A 20,993-nucleotide genomic window follows, 5' to 3' on the forward strand; every position below is an offset into this window, starting at 1 on the left:
AAACATTTGTAGCAATTAGAGGCTTTATCAGATCTAATTTTTGCATCAACAAATAAATTATCCAGTGTAATATGGTCTCGAGCCCTTTGATTCGAAAAGGAAAAGGGGGTGTTTTTGTCGAACAGGAGCCGTAAATTAGCATCACTTCTCCAAACTTAAAGGGTAAAATATAGATTCTGAAGCCTAACATTTCCATTTATTTTCCATTGAAGGACACTTGATGATGATATATATTTTCCAAATGTCTGGCTTTTCCCGATTAGTAATGGAACCTAAAAATTGGAGCAAACTTTTGGTACTTTTTCTATTGACACACAACAGACGCCACACTTTTAATTGCAATTTGATTCATGACTTTACTAGCAAAATAACAAATTTGGGTGTAGTTATAGATGTTTTTTTGTTACTTATAACCTGACTATTTATTAAGCATGAAACTCATGGAATTAAAATTCTAACAGTATTGACAATGCTTTTTTTTATGGCCTTTCAAATTATGGTTAAATAATTTACAGCTTACATAATATGAAACAAGGCCCAGACTACTCTGTTTCATGACCAACAACATAAAGGTATTGTTCAAGATGTGTCAGAAACCTGTATCTACACATTATGCATGCAGTTATATACAGACTCTGTGATTAAAATAGCTTCTGGAGAAACGAGGAGTGAGAAGTGACGAGACTTCCTGTAAGCCAACACCTGGAAAACCTGAATAAAGCCGTATTTTAATAAAACGTGAATATATTTATTGAGATTTAAGCCAACACACACAGCAAACAGCTGAGTGGCCCTGCGTGTGTATCATCCAAAGCCTTTTAAGTTTGACATATACAAATCAGAGCAAACATGTCGAATCCGCATCTGAACAACATAAAGAAAAAGGACATTTACCACATGAGCTGTCCGGAAAATCTAAACACAATGTATCTTTAGATGTTGTAATGCAGATGGATGGCTGAAGCATTGTGTGTCCCACACGGGAGCACACAACATAAGATAAAATCAGTAGTTTAGACTGCACAGAAAAGGGCATTATTAAAGTAGTCATATGATGTTTCTCAATATTTTCTTTCTTATCTGTATTACTTGGGAAGTAGAGCGGTGTGTTGGTGCCTTTCTGCCTGCATGGGTTCCCTCCAAGAGTCCAGAGACACGCGTGTTAGATTAACCAGTTAAAACTGGCCAAAGGTGTAAGTGGTTGTTTGTTTCTTTGTGTTATCCCCTGCACAGACTGTCAAACTGTAGAGAGTATACCCCACCTCTTGCATGAGAGGATGGATATATACTGTTGCAATAATGGATTTTCATACTAAACATAGTCAAAGTTTCAAATAACGAGGTTAGCTTATGTACAAATAATCCCTAAATAAGCCCTGCTCTAAATGCTCAGATTTATTATTTATTTAGTTATTTCCACTCTTGGATCTGAATGGTGTCAAAGAAAGGGAATGTCCTCAATATGTTCGGGGAAAACAGCCCTGGCTGTGAGCACAGCAGCCCCACTCACCTCCTGTTCAAATCTTCTGTTTGCCGGTTAGGCAGAAGAAAACTGGCTGCTGGCCTTTAAGAGAGATAGGCCAAAACTGCTAGTTTTAGACTGAGGCCAGTATGAGATAAATAAACAGAATTGTGAACAGTAAAGCCTGAAAAAAGTCCTGAAATTAAAAATAATTCAAAAAGAGCAGTAACGCTGGACAAAGGCTGTCCATTTATACCATTTATTCATCATCGTCATCATCTACAGTACAGGACTCCTCATATCTCCATCTCATATCTATGACACATTAAACTGTTGTTATATAGTAAAGGGTGGTAGGAGTTTCTCTCACAGAGATGATTCACCGCAGCCTCTCTGGAAGTGTCAGTCGTCAAGTAGCAACGTTGTAATGATGTAAACAGTTCGACTCTGAGGCCATTCTTCCTCCAGCAGGCAGAAAAAACACAAACTCCTATAGGCACATAAAACTTCACCGATACTGATATATGTCTGTGACAGGCCAAATGATATATCTGCCTCGCTCTGCTCTACTGTTGATCCATCTCTAACAGGGCCATAGCATCATTCCAAGAGCCTGATTGTACTTTGATTGTTTCCAGCCCACTTCATGAGCGTGCGGTGTGCCTGCCAGTCCTGGTGGACTGAATCAGGACATAATGGGTTCATTAAAAATCGCCAAGACTGCTGGCATTGGAAAGAATGATTAGTGAGATAAGCAGGGGATATGAGCTTAATGGAACAAGAGGTGGCTCACCAAGATTAAAAGCCTTTTCCACATCACTGACGTTTTCCCTCCAATTCAGCAAATCACTTAATTGAAATTCTTTTAATTTTCTTTTTAATTTTCTTCTCAAAACTCCTCCTGGAATTGCAACCCCAAGATGAATAGTAGACTGAGGTATGGTGGTGAGACAAATTTTATTACACTTAAGTCATTCAGTGTGTCGTCTAGGAGCCTTTTTGACTCATTTATTACTGGAATATGAAACAATTTATCAAATATTAGAATAAACCTGGCAATACTTACTGACTCTACAAAAGTAAAATCATGCAGTGCCCTTGCTTTAAAGTCAAACCTTTGAAGTGAACAAAAATAAAGAAAAATATATAATGTCAAATTAAAGGAAACCCCCCCTCCCGATGATCCAGAGAGCCGTTACTAAATCCAAGGGCACCGATTAGTTGCAGAGTCATAACACAACCATAAAATCCAGACATCAAACATGTCAAGAACCTGCTAAGAGCCAGATTTCATGGCAATAGAGACAGGGAAATTGAAGGTTGGCTGCTGCCAGTCAAAAATGAGTGTGAGGGCTTTGTAGTGAGATACTCTGTCAAGAGCTGTGCAGCCTCTGTGGTTTGTAGCATGGGCCTTCAGAGAGGCTGCACAGAGGATGAGAGACATAAATAAGTCTCCTTTGTCAGAAGAAACCACAAAGCTGTCAGCTGCAGCCCTCACAGGCCTACGATGCACAGGCTCAGTATCACCCCGAAAAAAGAGAAAAAAACACAACAACAAAAAACGATTTGTTGGTATGACTCAAATTGATGCTGCACTATGCTTGGACCATTTTAGAATCGGCTCGTATTGCAGTACGATGTCGATGAATGTCGTGTAATGCAATACAGCTGGCTGGATTGTATATAATTATGCATATGTGCACGAACATACTGTACATTCAGGTAAAGGCTATACTTACACCTAATCCTGAATGACGTCTTTGTTAGCGCCATTAAAAGAGAACGAAAAGAAAAAAAACAGTCTTCTCGCTGCTAAAACCAAATCACGAGCAGCCAATGAGCCCTCTGTTGGCAGCATGTTTAGACAATAGTATCCCTGAAGTCTCTGTGATTATGAGACAGGCTCAATATGGGTACGGTCCAACCTCTGGCTGATGAAGGGAGAGAGCATGAATGGGGTCTGATCAGGTCATGTTGAGAGGACTCAAACAGCACAAAAAAACCTCAAAGCCTTCTAGAGATCCCCCTCTGTCTCTCTGTCAGAAGAGGATGAAAAGTGGCTGTGCTAAAGCTACCCGGTGCTCATACTTTAATGTCATTCAGTTTGCCTCAACAGCGGCAAACACAAAGTGGGTAATTATTTTGCAGTTTGTAGTTTTTCTTTTTTTTAAACAAGGCTTGTGTAAATTGTTTTCTACAGTCTGGAGCCAGTGTTATATAAACAGTGCGCTATGAAAACATCAGAGGATATTAGATGCAAAGAGGATGTGTCAGAGACGGAGAGCAGACCACTTCTAAAACAGCGTGTTTGGAGAGCGGAGCAGGTTCGAGTGCGCTCTGTGTGTTCTGAAGGTCATGCCTCAGACAGTCTGCCTATCTTCATTACGCCCAGTCTTGTTTAATGATATACAGAAAGAGAGGACAGCGTCTCAGTATAAGAGCTTGGCTGTGAATGTGACAGCACATTTAAGGCCTGCAATGCTTTGAACTACACCATTCAGACCTTTTTCCTGACTATCTCTGATATAAGCTCAGTTCCCAAACAACAGCACAGGTGCTGATAAGAATCTTCGCTGAACTTAAGCAACAATATTAGACACAGGCACCCGGCTGATAACACTTAACACCCCACACTGATATTTGTCACAATATAATGTAGGTATCAGCATATCAGCTTGATAACAGCCTTTTTTACCTGCTGACTATGAGTACTACAGACACTTCTAATTATTAACAATTTCAGTTCTCAGTATAATTGATATCATTATCAGCATACTCAGAGACCTCATTATTACATGTTAATCAGTAGATTATATATATTTCGACTGGCTTTGTTGGTCACCATGAATCTGTTTCATCTAAAGCTTGTTACTGCCTATAGCATTTTCCAACGGACCATAAAGTCTGTTTTATTTTTCTTTTGACTTACATGTTGTAACAATCTTTAAAAGTAAAAAAACAAAACAAAACCTCTTTAAAAGTTAAAAAAGAAGCATTTTTAGAAAATCTGCTGGGTGTATGTAAAGGAATTCATTGTCAAACATCGTTTAAAGGTTTGCCCCTTTGATGTAATGTAACACATATACGCTATATGGATTTCTCAGTGATTCTTTTACTGCCTTTAATGCTGCAGTGTAAAAAAAAAACCATCATTAGCTTTTTATTTTTGTAACATTTCAAACAAATTTTACAGCAGCTAGCTAAAAAGTGACCGTGCAATGTAGCAGCAGTCTCTCTCAGCACCGAAGAAAAGAGATTCGACATTTAACTTACAACGCTTTTATAACACTGAATTTTCTACGAGGAAGGACAGATATCTGACAGAAAACTCCGGCATGAAAGTGCTGAGAAATCTCATAGCCAGACAGATATGCAAGATAATCAATAGAGTTCCCATTGGAGAATGAATGTCTGCAGCATAACCTCATTCTCTGAGAAAATCTTGTCTGCTCAGTTTGAGGTTTGCCCTCTTCGGATGAGAAAGTAGAATTACTGCGCATCAAAGGCAGAAAATTGTACCAGATTTGCCAGAATACTTTGGCTCTGTATCCTCCAGATTAGATTTGATGTCCATCAAAGCTTTTATGAAAAACTCTGTCTGTGGTGTTCACATTACCAAGTGAGTGTGCTTTTCATCCCCTAACTGTGAACAAATCTAATCCGATGACTTCATGAAGAGGTACATTTTCATTTTAGCAGTCAGGAGAGACTGTTAGGAGTGATTAAAAAAGTAGCTGCAAACCTAATTTATTTGTTGCAGAAACATGCTCGTGTTGGACATCGGTAATAAACAATGCATTAGGAGAAAGCTGAAGGTGAATCAAAGCAGAGATTTCTGTCTTGATTGTGCAGCATGTGCAAGCCAAATCCTTTGTTAAGGAGTCCAATGGGATGCTTTCACACAACCACTCCAGTCCACCTTTTATTCAGCGAAGAGGAAGTCATAAAAGCAGAAGACAAGTAAAAAAAAACCCTCATAGCTACGCCGCTTTAGTTATGCTGGTTGAGCAGGGACAGACTCTGGTGTACTGTCAAAGTTCAGCACATAAATAGTAATTCAGTGCTTCAGGCGAGGAGAACACAGGAGTGTACTAGGGACCACTCTACAGGACGACAGCTTCTTAACAGCCTCCACTGAATGAAAAATAGGAAACATAGAGAATACAGTGATGGGAAAAGGTTGGGCGCATCACATCTGTGACGAGGATGGAAAAGATCCTTTGTCAGCCGAGTAAATGAGAAAGAGGAGTTTAGACAATTAAAAACAGTAATGAATACTCAGCCCTGAATTGCACAGATGGGCGTTGCAGATCAGATTTAGTCTTTTTTATTTATTTAAAATTGATATGTAGTTCAGAATCCACATTAAAATGTTGGCACAACAGTACAATTTTGAGAGCTCTATACTCTTCAAGAGCGAAATTCGACGAGGTTCACACTGATTAAGCCCGAGCAAGGGAAAAGAAGCCGAGTGGATTCTACCAGTGCAAACAACTGAAATAAACAGCATTATGGAGCAGTAGAAAGGCAATATCAGAGATTGCCCTGAGAGAGCGTAATGGAAAAGGACTTGTTCTGTCACAGCCTTTCATGGTGATAGAATGCCACATGCTCCCTTCTGACAGTGTGATATTGGCTTGGCACGAGCTTGATGAATGCATCAGCCATAAGTCAGACAAACCCCAACCCTTCCTGGAACAGCACCCTCTAAGATGTTTATGCCAGGGTACAGAGGCAGACATTGTGTAATAGGACTGGAGCCATTGTCTGAAATAGGTTCATGGAAAGTGGGCATGCCCAATTCCAATTTCAACTATTATTTTGGATGGAAGGTTATTACTTTTTAAAGTTGGCTGTTGCTTGGTAGACAGGATGGGCGTTTAGCTGGGGTGACTTTGCAGTACCCCACAGAGAACTAGCCAGACCTTCCTGGTGTTTGCTTGTGGCAGGTGGTGAAGTGAAAGAAAGAGGGGAAGAATGGGCGATGAAAAAAATGAGGGGCAACCTTTCCCTAGGCAGGTGATGACCCATCCCATACCACCTGGCTTCTTGCCAGGGTCAAGCAATTAATGCTGCCCTCCTTTGATTACTTTAGACAGCCTGAGGATACAGGAGGCCAGCGGATAGTGTCCGGTCCAGGAACGTTGCACAAGGCAAAGAGGAGACAGCTCTGAAGAAGGTTCAAGCTTGGGTCGCACTGTTAACATGCAAAGCTGTTATAAACATAAAAAAAATAGGCAGCTTTGCTTAATTATTTGCTCATTTGCATATTTATGTTGTATAAACACACTGTGACGGAGCTTCATCAACCTTTGTTTTTACTTCTCTGCAGTCACACAATTCACAAAAAATTCACAAATTTCACAGAAAATGTTGTAAAACTTTTCGTAACAGGTAACTGTGAGATGGGATGTTGAAATCTAGGATTTTTTATTTTTGTTGACAAGAACAGTGAGCACATAAAATCTTCCACCATCGAAATTGTGGTCCCAGAGCCTTCACGCAGCTGGTGCTTCCTGCTCTATCTATCACCCATTTTACTATTCTGTACCATGTTGCTGAGACTGATTTCTGCAGCCCTGTCGAGTTACAGCATGCACCACTCCTCTTACTTTGCTGGTTGAGGACCCACAGAAACAGATTTCTCTGTCCATCACCACTAAGGAGATGTTCAACAACAGTCACACACCTGGATAATTTCAGCACCTAATATTCACACATCGACATTCGACATCATCACATTCGACATCATCACATCATGATCTACCCATAGCTTTCTCCATCTTTCCTTCTTTCTGCTGCCCAAAGAAAGCTTACTGTATCAGGGATTAGCTCCACCGAACTCAGCATGACTCGAACTAAATCACGCTGTCAACCTTTAACACAACTTTGAAGAGCACCGACACCCTTTTCCGCTTAACCGAATCAATTGGCCATTGCTGGAAAAAAATTACCTTGTTAGTCTTATCTTGAATATCCTTGTGTATACTCCTGCTTTGCAAAAGATTTAAATATAGGTTTATTTAACTGAATCCACCAGAAAAGACAAGTGACTGAGACACAGGCAAACTATTTGTGAGGCCAGTTGATTCAGTTTGAAATTCTGTTACACCTATAGACTTGATGGGGACGCGTGTGACATGACATATGCAATCATTAGATCTTCTGCCATCTCTCTAAATGTGGCAAACCTTATTTCAGAATACAACCTTGGGCTAAAAAGTGCCCTGATCAAGTAATTTATGCTTAGAAATAAAACATTGACTTTCAAATGCACCACCGCCTGAAGCCAGGCTTTGAGGCTGATTTGATCCCCCTTTGAGATGGTGAGAGATATGGCCCATTCCCCCTAATCACATGCCAGAGACTGTGCAATCACACAGCAACAGCTAAAGTAATCACTGTGGTGGTCTCCACCCTCCTCCCTGAACCGAGCCCCAATCCTACAACATCGGTAGCACTGGGAAGGCCTGCTTATGTGATGCTCATACAGAAACAGACACACAGCTGCCTGTAGAACTGGACCCCAATACTCACAGTGAGAGCGTGTTTGTTGATGGGATGGTGGATAATGACTAGCTGTGAATGGCGAAAGAGCAGTGAACTCATGCAGCTACAAATATTTGAACAAGAAGGTTGAACATTGTTAGGTGCTTAGCTCTTGCCTTTCAGCGTCTGAACCCTCGACTAAATGCTGCAGTACATTAACTCACATGTTGCCACATGGTGCAAGCAACCAATGTCCAGCGTCTTTTATCTCTTTTATGATAGTTTTTAAGACTGTACTTTTGTTTACAGAACACAATACATAAGTATGCTAATATGAAAAATAGAACGCATACCAACCTGATAGCTACAAACAGTTAAGCTGCTGAAATTAATTAGCTTACCGAGTACAAATTAGCCATCTTTCTCTTCTTCTGGTAGTTGGCTAATGATGTTGCTTACTGTATCAAAGCAAGGTGTGTTTGCTATATTTAATTGCTTTAATGCCTTGCTACATCTCAGAACTTTTAAAATTTGCATTCTCCTCCTCCAAATATAATTGGTCGATGAACTGGTATTTAAATTGTGCTTTTCTACTCTAAACCAACACTCAAAGCCCTTTTAATTAGAAGCCACATTCACGCTGTGATGAATGTATTTTGGACAACTCAGGGTCCTTTGTCTTGCCCAAGGATAGTTAGACATCAAGCCAACAACCTTCCAACTGGCAGACGGCCTGCACCACCTCCATATATATAGATGCCCCCCCAAATATAGTGAACGTACTGTATATACTTACACAGAGTTGCAGGAGATAATGAACTGCTTAAATAATATGTATCCCATTAAAATCTGATCACACTTGCTATATACAATGCAAATGCATGCAACTGTTTTACAAGTTGGATGCTTTACTGTCCACATCCACTTCATAACCAAGTGTTTACAAGTTTCTTTTGCAGTATCGGCACACACTTCATTACAGAAGCAATGCTAAGCAAGGTTATTTGTGTGTTCCAGACTTCACGGCTCAGTATCAGCACTAGTGAGTGAGAGGACAGTGGAGTAGTTACAGTGTTTCTCATCCTTTTCTGCAGGTCACAGATAGACTACGTAATTATCGTCTGTAATAAGCGTTCTTGTGACAACACAGCCGACGATTTTGTTGTTGTTGTTTTTGTTGTCGTCTGAATTTGCAGTACACGACCCAGCTTGCTCCTAACACTGCAAACACACATACACAGACAAAGCACCTCCACGGTAAAGGTCTCCATGCTTCAGCATGGGGCGCCGTGGTGTAAAATTGTCTTCAAATAGAGCGAATGAACTACTTGGACTTTGATGAGTCTCCTGTCCTCCTCTGAACCAATAGCTCGACCCACTCTTGCTTTATCACGGTGTGCCAGCCTACCGCTATCTGCGCTACACTAAATCAATTAGCATGTCATTAAGATAGCTTGTTCCAGCACAGTAAGCATGGAGTGGCGCTACAGTATCTACAGGACCAGAAAGAGCTGAACTCAGAGGGCATCATATCTTACTGTCCATGTGTCAGAGTGCAGTGGGCTGTGTTTATTGGTGGGCTCGGTGCATGTGTAAAAGAGCACCTGGTTATGGAAGACGTTTCCAACTTCAAAAACATTCAAGGCTTTCTAGTCGTGCATAAAGAGTTAACATTGTTTTAAGCCTCAGAAATAGGTAGAACCCACAAAGACAAATGTACATTATTGCAGAAGGTGCTACTTGTTAATAAGTTCTGTAATCTGCATTAATGGCCACGGTGATTTAAGTACTTAAGTCGTCACAAACAGCTTATCCATTACTTTCTGAGTGAGATGCAATCAATTCTGTGAGTAGAGTAGAGCTATATTTATTCCTTTATTATTCGTTTGACTCTAAGTGGGGACAGAACATTAATGGAGAATTCAATATTAATCTCCCTCAGTACAGAAAACTCTCAGTCATCTTGCATCAGAGACTAAGGTGATCATTCTGCAATTACCAGGAGTAAAGCAACACCTTGGTCTTTGGGCAGAGATAAAGATGATAGGCTTAATCCTCATTCGTGCAGAAAAAGGATTTCCCTCTGATGGTAAGAGCTTCATGCAACCGTTTAGATAAACACTGAAAATACAGTAACATTTGATCTTCATAATAAACTTTTTTTTAAAAATCCCTGACAGCGAGAGGACTTTATCAAAGCTGCGGTTCGCTCTGCAGATAACAGAGCTAAAAGCAAAAGATGTAAAAATTAACTTTGAAGAGTGTCGGTTTACAAACTGAATATATAATCTTAAATCTATTTAAACACTGAAACTAGGAGTATATAACTTCACCAACCTGAGGTCAAGGGAATCAAAGGGCACACGCCATATTATCCAGAGTGAGTGAGATAATAAAATTGTCAGATCATAAAAGCCATAAAAGATCCATTCTACTGCCGTGGTCCAAATAGCTGCCACTAATGTATTAGACTACATGGTATGCATTAGCACTGGTGCCAGTAAAGTAATTCTCTCAGAGAGAAAACTATTACTAGGCATTCATATACTCACTCTAAAGCATTTTCCCGGGAAAATCTGCAGGTGTTTGACAGACACGCATAGAGGAGGAATGCTTTTCTCGGAGGTCAAGCTGAGCTCCTTCATCCACACGAGACAGTATATCATGTGGATGCAGAATTGAGTGGTTAGGCATGTTCTTCTGATCAGGCCGTGTCTCCCTGATGCTCCCAGTCACAGCAAACAATTCAAAGGGGCTAGACGCTGACTTCAAAAGACCACGCTGGCTTTGAACACTATGCCAGTTGCACAGCCCATCAGTGGCACATCAGCATCCTCAAGGCATGCAGGCAGCAAATTTGAGCAAATCACCATCGACTACAGATGCATCATTTGGCAAAGAGTTTTCACTGGATACCAGACAATACAAAAACACCATGAAGAGGCAATGCAGCAACACAGAGCTCAAGTACCACCCCACTTAGTAGCAGCTTTTGCTTCAATTGCTCTTGGGTCTCAAAGTATTTTCTCATAAAGGGCTTTGTTCATAACTTGAAGCTGAAATGACTGTCTCTGCTGTATTTTCTTTGGCTCTTATTCAAATGGATATCGAGGCCCATAATGTGCCTATTTTTTCCATCATTATATGATATGTAAACAAGTCTAATATATACACATATATGTAGACACAAACAATACTAACATCATTATTCAGCCTGTCTTTCACACACTGAATGAAAGCTTATTGATATCGGTGATTTTGATCAAGAAGTTGGTATTATCTTATTATAAAAAAAGCTCAAATTTCTCACAACTGATAAAGCAGTCATTTATTTTAAATCTGTTCCCCTGTTTCAGCCTTTTAGAAAGTCGAATAAAATGGATCTTCTCTGATATTTAAAAAAAAAAAAAAGCTGACTGGATGAGGCTAATGGAACGAAAACTCTGTCTCGATTTTTTTGGTCTCTCCTTGGGCAGTTCATTACCATCATACCTGTCACGTATAGGAGACAATAAGCAAGCACCATATATTTAATATACTGTCTGCTTACCCAGCATGCCAGATAAAAATGGTCGCAACGTTTAGATTTTCTAAATATGAACCACACAATATAGCTATCGTAACAGCAACCATCCATCTTATTCAACCGAATGACAATGAACGCCTCAAAGTTGTCATGTTGCAGCTCCATCTGCCAAAACCCAGACAGGCTCCTAAGCTGATACGCATTCACACAGAAAACCACCACCATACAAAGCATACAAAATATTGCATTTATTCGTAACAGACACTTGACATTTGTCACAGAGTCTTCAGCCTTAGCTTGAGATGGAATTTATTATCAGGTGTCTTAAATGACAAATGCTACTAAGGTAAACAGATCATTGACATAACAGGAAATAGGATGTAAACACCTGTTTTGGGAGCATCATTGGCACAGTGGAGTGGTTAATACTAAAGCCCAAACCAGAGTAATGTTGAAAGGTGAAATCTCTACACATCAATTCTGTCCTGAGCAGCACAGTGCAGCAGAGCTTATTACAGACTCTCAATCTGTCTCAAGTGTTCAGACTATGTCAGTAATGCTGGGCTGCGGGGCCCTCGAAACGCTTCATTAAAAAGCTTGGCTATCCAGAGCACATCCGTGGCAGCCAAATAAAGTGTCAGACCGCATTTTTCATCTGCAGATTAAACCTATGTAAGCCTGAATTAAACCAAATTAGATCTGAAAATGAGAAATAAACCAAAGCCAGATGAGCGGAGAGGCGTGTCTGCTGTGAGCCGGGGGGAAACTGCTCAAAGGCCATATGGAGGAGTGGTTCTCTAGGATGTCACTGCCTCGGCCCCTTATGTACTTTTTGAAGTCATTGGAGCCTTATGGTCTGTTGTTTACAAATACAAATTCTGTTTCATTAATTCACATGGAATATACAGGGAAGCAGGGACTGAGCCCCTTATTCTTTCATCTGTTATGATCTAAAGAATCAGTTCAGCACTCAAGTATCTCTAGATTAAAGGATCTGTTCTCCCTGACCACATTGAGGCTGTTTATTCCTCCACAATGGAAGTCTAGGTGCTTTCAAGAGTGAGTTTCAAACTCGAATTGGGCCCTTTGTGTGTGGCTGAGTGCATTAGGGCTACACTTTGCTGGCCCGGTAGATAAACTTTCTGTTAATCAATCACACAGTGTCCCGTTCTTTGTTTTCTTTTCATTTTATCTTCCCATCAAGCCCTGCACACACCCACACATACACACACACACACCGTACGCACACAAAGTCTTCTGCCACCTGACGTTACTGTGTTCTCAGACCTCTATGTGGACAATTACAGATCAATAGCTGTTTGTGACTAAAACCTGCCAGATTCGAATGCCTATAAACTGGTTGCTGTCTACACTGTTACCCTCGCCGTGTTAGACGCTCAGCCAACCCACTGTGCTAAAATTCACACGGTATCTTCTATAAAACATGGCCCCGAGATGACTTGTCTCTGTAGACGCCTACAACACAGACTGAGCGTACAGAGCTGGAGATGAGCCGGCAGCACGATCTAGCCCTTTTGTTCCACGTATCATAAAATGGGATCCAAACCTTTCATTCTTGCTTGCAAAACCTTCAACAATCAGTGATGCGAGCCACAGTAGAAACGCTGAACCTTCGATGGCATCGCATGCAACTTTGCACACAACCTCTGGATTGCCTTTATAGCGAAACTGAGAAAGCGAAACAACTTGTAGAATACTGTACTTTCAAGACTTTGATTGAGAATGTCTTTACACATGGTAAACAACTGCCCATTCACAATTTTCGAGTTGACAGCACCTAAAAACTGAATTATATCAATTATCAATCATGCCAACACTGGGTGTGTCTATTGAGTAAATGTTAGAGTGATAAATTGCTTTTCTAAACATAGAAAACAAATCCAGAGGTATTCATCTTAAGATTTACTGCACTTCAAAACGCTTGCTTTTCCTTTGAGCATTGAGAATTCTATTAGACATGTATTTAGATTCTTCCTGAGCTCTTCAAACAAACAAAATAAAAAACATAATCACATCATGCATCCTTCTTTGTGGTACACGAAGATTAACAAAATGCCAGGCAACCGTGAATGAATCTGAATCTGCAAGGAGGCCCTCCTGTGCAAGTGCAAGTTATGGTGTGCTTCTGGGTAAAATATATTGCTATATTCTCCCAGATCTTATTAAAAGATCACTCTTGGTTTAGTTAGAGTTGAAGATCTACAGACTGTGTTCACAGTTTTGCCAAATACTGCTAAGGGAAGCCTCCGCAGATGTCTCTCACGCCCCCTCCATCACTTGTAAAACATTTCAAACTTGGAACATCACGACTACGAAAGTCAGCTTTGAACATCAGCTTGTTATTTACAGTCAGCAATAACCTGGTTGAAACCTTCTTTCTGCCAGAGGCTTGATGGATTCCCCAAATACATGCTACAGGAATCACCAGGCAGAGCGCAAGTGCACAACAACGGCAAAATAATCAAGCAAGTCCGTATCGTTTGGCTGCTTGTTGAGAACATCCATAATACCGGCTGAAGGATGCTTCAGCACATCAAGCTGTGAGCTCTATAAAACACCTCAATCCAAAGTGACAGATATAAACAGTACCACAGTAAACAGAGACGACCCCCAAAGGTTAGCATCACTCACTGACTCACAAGCTGGCAAATGTTCTGCAAAGTCTTAAACAGTCTCCTGACAACTACAAATTTTTTTTTATCATCGTGGACTAAATATATATGAATCTGTTAAATATCACTTGAAAGTCACGATGCATGTAAACCACTGCCATAAAAGCCACATGCAGCTATCGCCTGAGTTATTATTTTACAACAGTCTCATGAATTTTGACCCTGTTAATTAGTACTAACACATTAGCAATTAATAAAGTACTTTATAAAGGCGATAGCACCCTGGGTGAAGAACTTAAAATTTCACAAAACAAGATTACAACTTGATAATCGGTTCCTATCTGACATCAAGTCCACAGTGTGTTGAAAGCGTGAAGTAGGAGCTCTGTCAGCGAGCATATCAGTGTTTTTGTCAGCGAGTAAAATAACCTTGGCGGTAAAGATTTTTCTTACAAATGTGGCATACATTTTAGCTCTGCACAATGCAAATGGATGCATTACGGTCATTGCAAATGACAAGAGACGCAACAGATAAAAATTGAAGATGATTGTCTGCTTTCCAGATTTTACTGTTCGTTTAAGATAAACGTGTGAATTTGTGTTTTTGACCAGAGAAAATGTGGTAGTACGGCAGATCTGCATCTGAGCCTTCAGTTCTTGGAAGGCGTGATTATAATTTATCTAAAACAAATAACAATTTGAGATTATTCCATCTGATGTGTTTATGTTCTTCTGGGTTTGACAGCTCTTCCCAGCACTGACCAATTAAACAGTCAACAGACCATTTAAGACCCGATTAGACACAGACTGGCTTTTAATTTGATATGCATGCAGACCAAGCAAGGCAGGTGGATAAGATGTCTGTCTGAAACAGAGACGCATGACAATTGGAGTTCAGTGTTTCTGCTGTGGTCCAATCATCTCAGGTCACAGCAAATCGGCGAACGTGAGAAATAGGCGGTTACTTCACAAATGAGGAAGTGACCTCAGATCGACAACATGAATCATGCAGGCGTGTCCTACCTTATCAGGATTGTCTTCGATCCAGCGTTTTACTGTTTTCAAAGCAATGTCAGCTGCAGGCTCATTGGGAAAGCCTAGACATAAAAAAGGAAAACAAAAAAGAAGTGTCAATACCTGTTGTATACAACATGCAGATACCAGAGGGAGACAAAAACAGACAGGCAAACAAACAGAAACGGATATCTCCAAAGGTAATGGCATTTCTCCTTAAATCAATAGAAAGCAGCACAATCTGTTCGGCACTGGCAGATGAGCACAGCTGTCCGTTCAACTGCTGTAGAAGTTTGTTGCCAGATGCAGGGTGAAAAGAAGTGCTATTCTTGGAGGGTGAGGAGAGCAAATACAAGCTACATGTAAAGACACATCTGCAAGCATCATCTGGAAGTATAAAGCCCTATTCAAACCCTCACTTCAAGCAGAACTGATTAAGATTTTGTCTTGATGGGAACAATTACACTTAAACGTATGAACTTTTAAGCGACCTTATTTTACCCGCATGCCAGAGTAACCATAAAGGCAGCGTGGCTAAAAAGCAATGTGGTTGTATTAATCACAACAACTGTGCAAGCTGTTGTGATTGTATTGATAGAAAAAAAAAGATTGTAACTTTATTAATTTTTAATAAGGGAAGGCTTTGCTAGATGCTGATCTCAGGATTATTTGCTTCCACTGTAGACAACTTCCCAAGTGCAAACACTTAGAATGAGCTATTGACTATAAAACCCTTCGGGCCAGCCTTGCTAAGAGCTAAAGAGTAGACAGTACATGCCATTACCAAAAGAGCTGACAATCTGCTATAGAGCAGTGTTTCAGCTCTCTTCATTTCAAAGTAATAATAGTTGAGTTTGTTTGTCTGTGTCGTTCACACTACTTGAGTCAGACACATTGATTTTAGATCCTCTGCATAAATGCACAAGTTAGATTGCTGCTCTGTGAGTACAACCTTTACAGTTCAATATGTCTAATTCAAAGACCACAAGCTAACAGATAAACACAGCTTAATTTGTTCAGTCACAGTGACCCTCTTCAAGATTAAAAACTAGTCGCTCATCTATTGTACAACCCCTGACCTCTGTAAGGCACAACAGGTTATGGGTGTCATAGTCTAACGAAAGAGGTCAGGACTTCAATTTCAACCCACATAAACTGATACAAGAGCCAAGCCATTCTTGTAGCCTGCCGGGTATTGAACATGCCACATTTTCAAACACTGTACCTGTCCTGGGTCATTGCCATGACTGTAGCGCGCTATGACCTATGAAACAGCCTTAGAAGCACTGCAACAACCTCTATCATTTAAGTCAGTTGTAAAGAAAAATTAAAAGCCAGAAATCGCTAACATTACATTTCCTCTACTCTTTCATCGCGCTCTCTCAGACCACCTGCTGTCACAGTTTCTCAATAACTATTCTCTAAATGCTTCACATCAACTGCCTTGACAGTCAAGATATAGTGTGCAGTGCTTTAACCCTACCACCTTCACCCATCTGACTGCTGCTGATGTCTCTTTTCCTTACTGCTTCTCTTTCCCTCCCCTTCCACAGCTTGACAGGAGGGGCCGAATTACACCGAGGAGAGAAGAGGGGTTGACTCGCTGCTGAGCCCTTGCTGAGCTCCTGTTCAAGCTCTGGGTGAAGCAAGATGTGAGCTGCATACCGGCCAGCAGTGACAGCCAGTCTGCTTCTGTGGCTCTGTTAGACAGTGTCTGCAGACAGTGCACAGCCCCGTTCACAGCTCCTGTCCTTCAAAAGATGCCCCGAGAGCTGCGTGCTCAGAACCTAATCCAGAATGCCAAATCGGTCTGCAGGTCACCTGGCTCTCCCTGTCTCCCAAACACACTTAACCTTTCCAGTGATATAATTTCTTTTTTGTTTAAATGTTACCTTTTGGAAAAGTGCTACCACACCTATGAAGGAGTAACAACAGAAGCCAACAGATGTGTAGATGACAAGAAAGCTTAAAAAAATAGATCCACAAAGAAAACACCAGCTGTTTAGGAAACCGCAGGAGAAAAAAGAGAGGCGCCGGAGAAGTAGAACACAAACAAATGAAACAAATAAGTAAATTGTTAAAATTGTAAATAACTACCTTTGTGCTCTAGCTCTATTCATCTTAAGAGAGAGATAAACAGGCACACATTATATTTGGAGCTAAAAACAGGTCTAAATCTCGATAATAGTACATGCTGGTCACCAGAAGTGTGGATGGCACTGAGTACATTTCATCTATTCTATGTGGAGTTTCTACAAATGCTTTATTGATTCGAGAGCTATACCTATTAATCATAGCGGAGAAGAAAAGAGGGGCAGAGAGAGCAGTTAGCTGGAGAAATAATGAAAACAGTAACAGGAAGGTGAAATGATAGACTTGGTAGTCTATGTTGGACAGAGATTTAGATGGAAAGCCTGTAAAAGGTGTCAGAGCAGCTGAGGGCAGCCTGGCAGAACGACCCTGCTCAACTGCAACATCAAGGTCAATGGCAGCATTTCGAGAGCTCTCTCATCATTTGTCTCCTTCTGCAACTTTTAACTTTCACCACCTCTCCTCTCTTTGTCCATTTCAGCCTGGCTACGTACGTTGAAACGGCGAGACAGAAAAACTCTCGGTCCACACGTCCAAAAGAGTCTTTCTCAGACCTGCGAGTCACAGCAGGAGTCGACACAACCCCGCTTCCTGAATGATGTTCAGCTCTGACTCTTTTATATGCTCAAGTACGCACAAAATGACAGAGTTCAGTGTTTTACTTCTCCATCTTCTCCTTTCAACACCTCCTTCACATTTTTTTGCCATTTACTGCGTTGAGAGTTCGGGAAAAACCAATCTGTCAGGTGGCGGGCAGCTGGCGTCGGGCGCAGTGATGGTGGGCCCTCCAGGGTCCCTGCTCTACTTGGCTCGGCTCTCACCTATGCTGGGAATATGCTCGGCTTTGGGAGATTTGTCTTAGTGAGGTGCACTAATGGGATATGTGCAGCACAGCGCCGCTGATGAGGGCTCAGGTGGCGCAGTGTTATTTCTGCTGAAGGCTCCTCTACTTCATCACCGGGCACAGGGCGAGGAGAGGAGAGGGGAGAGAAACTTGCATGTACCGTGTAAATAAAAGGACACAACAACGCTATTGCGTAACATTGGGATATGCAGTCAACAATGTTGACACTATAGCAGCTACAAGCCAAGTGTTCATCCAGTAATTTCATGCCTTTGACTTAAAGCAGCAACATTGCTTAATTTCCTTTTAATTTCCTTTTAGTTGAAGCTTTATTTTTATCCCCATCCAGCAAGTTACATCCATCTTGCGCATGTGCACACTTGCTTTGATGTAGCTAATCGACAGGATCTCCACCCTTTCTTTGCAAAGAAAGGGCGGAGATCCTGGTCATATGCAAAAAGCACTTCCTGCACAAGTCCTTATGTGATTTTTCAGGCATATAGTAGGTTGTGTATTTTACATGAAGCTAAAAACCAAAGAAAATCCCTTGAGTTTGATGTTAATTCTAAAAATTCAGATATTCTGTTCAGAATGCTAAAAAAAAGCTCCCATCTCAATCGCAGTCAACTCTGTAACAGTTGGAAAATAGTTCGTGGTCAAAAATATCCACTCAACTGTAACATGGGAGGAAAAAATATATATAAATGTGTACTCTGCCTTAGGGGAAATTTTGGCTTTAAGAACAAGCAGGCCCATTGCTCTGACTGTTGCCAGCATGGCAGCTCTTTCACATCCTAAATTTACTTTAACTCAACTTTCAGAGTTAACTTTTGCAACAAACTTGTGCAGCTAAGGTGTTTTTCCCTGTGGTGAGAAGTGGATGCATCACCTGATAAAGTGAGCAGTAGAAAGTCAACAAGTTGAATACATGTCCGGGCTATGTTACATTCCCATTCTTTATTTGCAAATGCATGGGTAGCCTTGTAGGCGCACACTGCAGATCACACCACTTTTGTTTTTCCTGAGTGGGCTTATATTGTGCAGAGAATACCACAGCCTGCTGTTATTTTAGGGCTTCATTATTTCTAGCGTTTCTTTCTCTCTCTCTCTCTCTCTCTCTCTCTCTCTCTCTCTCTCTTTAGCACCTAGTCTTCTGATTTTTTTTATTTTTATTCACAAGGATATGGTGCCAACAGATAACAGAAATGGTGAAGTCTGATAAAGTGAGGCTGTATGATGTTTGAATTCTTCAGAAATACAGAAAGTGCAGGTTTTCTCCCCTTGAGGCAGAAACTGTATTGTTGGTTCCACTCTCCTTCTCCACAGCTGTAGCTGGTCAAGTTCATGTCTCAACACTCGTCATTCATTTTGATGAGCTGTCTACCTTAAAGTTGTATATAGCCCGAGGCTGAGTTAGCTGGGGCTGGCAAACTCGCCACAGGTGTTGGAATGACAGTAAACTACCTCAGCGCAAAAAAAACCAAACACAAAACAAACATGCGAATGTTTGACCATGCGTAATATTCTGAATCACCAGGTATAAGTTTCTAGTTAAGTATTATGTATTTTTTTTAATTAGTGTTATTACTTCTCAGCTCCATTTTTCTCTTTTTGTAACATGTAATTGCTCCTTTCATAGCTGTATTTTTAACAACAGTAATAAAGCAATTTCCCTGCAGGGATCAATACAGTTTTTTTTCCTGATTCTTCTTCTTATTATATTATGTTTAGAACAGTGATCTGTCCTTGTTTTAAAGGTCTTTTGCAAGATAACGCCTCACAACTTTCCTTGAAATATCTTAATAGTATTTTTTAATAAAAAAAAGGACTTTTTATTGCTGTTGTTTTCAATAAAATGTTGATAGCTTTAGTGCTGTTATTAAAGATAGCTGTAATAAGAGACAGGCAGGCTGGAATCATTTAAGCTCAGTATAAAACAATGTAGATTAGGTGGATGTGGTTTGAACAGTAGAAAATCATTAAGCGTAGCACAGCTGAGCTCTGCTCTAGTTGGAGGCATCAATGCTGTGCGTTCATCTGAAAAGTGAGCGGGGGAACAGGGTAGTCACCCCATCAGGGCCCAGTGGAGAGGTGAGTTGACCCGGGGTGGAGGACAGAGTAGTGCCCCAGGACTCTAGACGCCATTGCGTGGGTGTCAAATGGCCCGGAGCTGCTCCTACACTAACACTGGGACACGACAGCAGGGCTGTGACCATGACCGACTTTGCAGCCCACAGAAGGAGACAGAGACAAAGAGGGATGGGAGGGTGTAATGTGAGGAAGAGAGGCAGGGGAGGGGGGGAAAGAGGTGAGAAGAAAGAGGGCAGAGCACAACAGCTGATGACCTTCCTTGGAAATAATCCATGTAGGTGATAGCATGCTTTGTCCTACATGCTAAAATTAACACCCGACGTTTTACTTTGTAAAAACATTCTGAGAAGTTTGTGGAATGAAAAAGTTGAATGCTCGAACAAGTTTCACAAACCCTTAAATCTATTGTCCTGTGGGTGGGCGGTGTTTTTACATTTGGCTTATCATCTGTGAAAATTGCAGGGAAAAAAGTGCTGAGAACAAATGCACATTGGGCCACGGAGATCTTGCTTTCTTTGAGCACACACTCTGCTGCCCACTGATACAACATATTGCTCCTACTGTATGTGCCTTGAAATACCAAAAACCCAGCTAGATTAGGCTTCATGTATTTTGAGAGAAGGGGGAACCTGCCTGGGCCATTTCTGGCAAGCTAGCAGCAAGCAATCACTGTTTAAAGATAAGGTGCATGAATGTCTCCAGCCCTCCTAATCCTAGACAGGGATAAAGAGAGCCAGACCATGATGCTGGTAAGAGAAAAAAAATCTTAGCTGCTTGACACCTTTGATCTGGACGGTACGGGATGGCAGTGTGGACATACCAGTAGAGCTTTGGCGGATTACA

The 20,993-nt window shown here is 41.0% G+C and overlaps 1 protein-coding gene across 1 annotated transcript in view; it reads right to left on the minus strand.

Annotated features, from left to right (window-relative positions):
• The window catches only part of macrod2 (mono-ADP ribosylhydrolase 2), a 409,646-nt gene that overhangs the window by 73,359 nt on the left and 315,294 nt on the right, over nucleotides 1-20,993 (minus strand). Inside the window, exon 8 of the mRNA XM_006806942.3 lies at nucleotides 15,134-15,207. Coding sequence (XP_006807005.2) covers nucleotides 15,134-15,207 — 74 coding nt within the window. The remainder of the gene's footprint in view (nucleotides 1-15,133; nucleotides 15,208-20,993) is intronic.

Source organism: Neolamprologus brichardi, chromosome 13 (assembly GCF_056152115.1).
Source record: "Neolamprologus brichardi isolate AB-2024 chromosome 13, ASM5615211v1, whole genome shotgun sequence".
NCBI lineage: Eukaryota > Metazoa > Chordata > Actinopteri > Cichliformes > Cichlidae > Neolamprologus > Neolamprologus brichardi.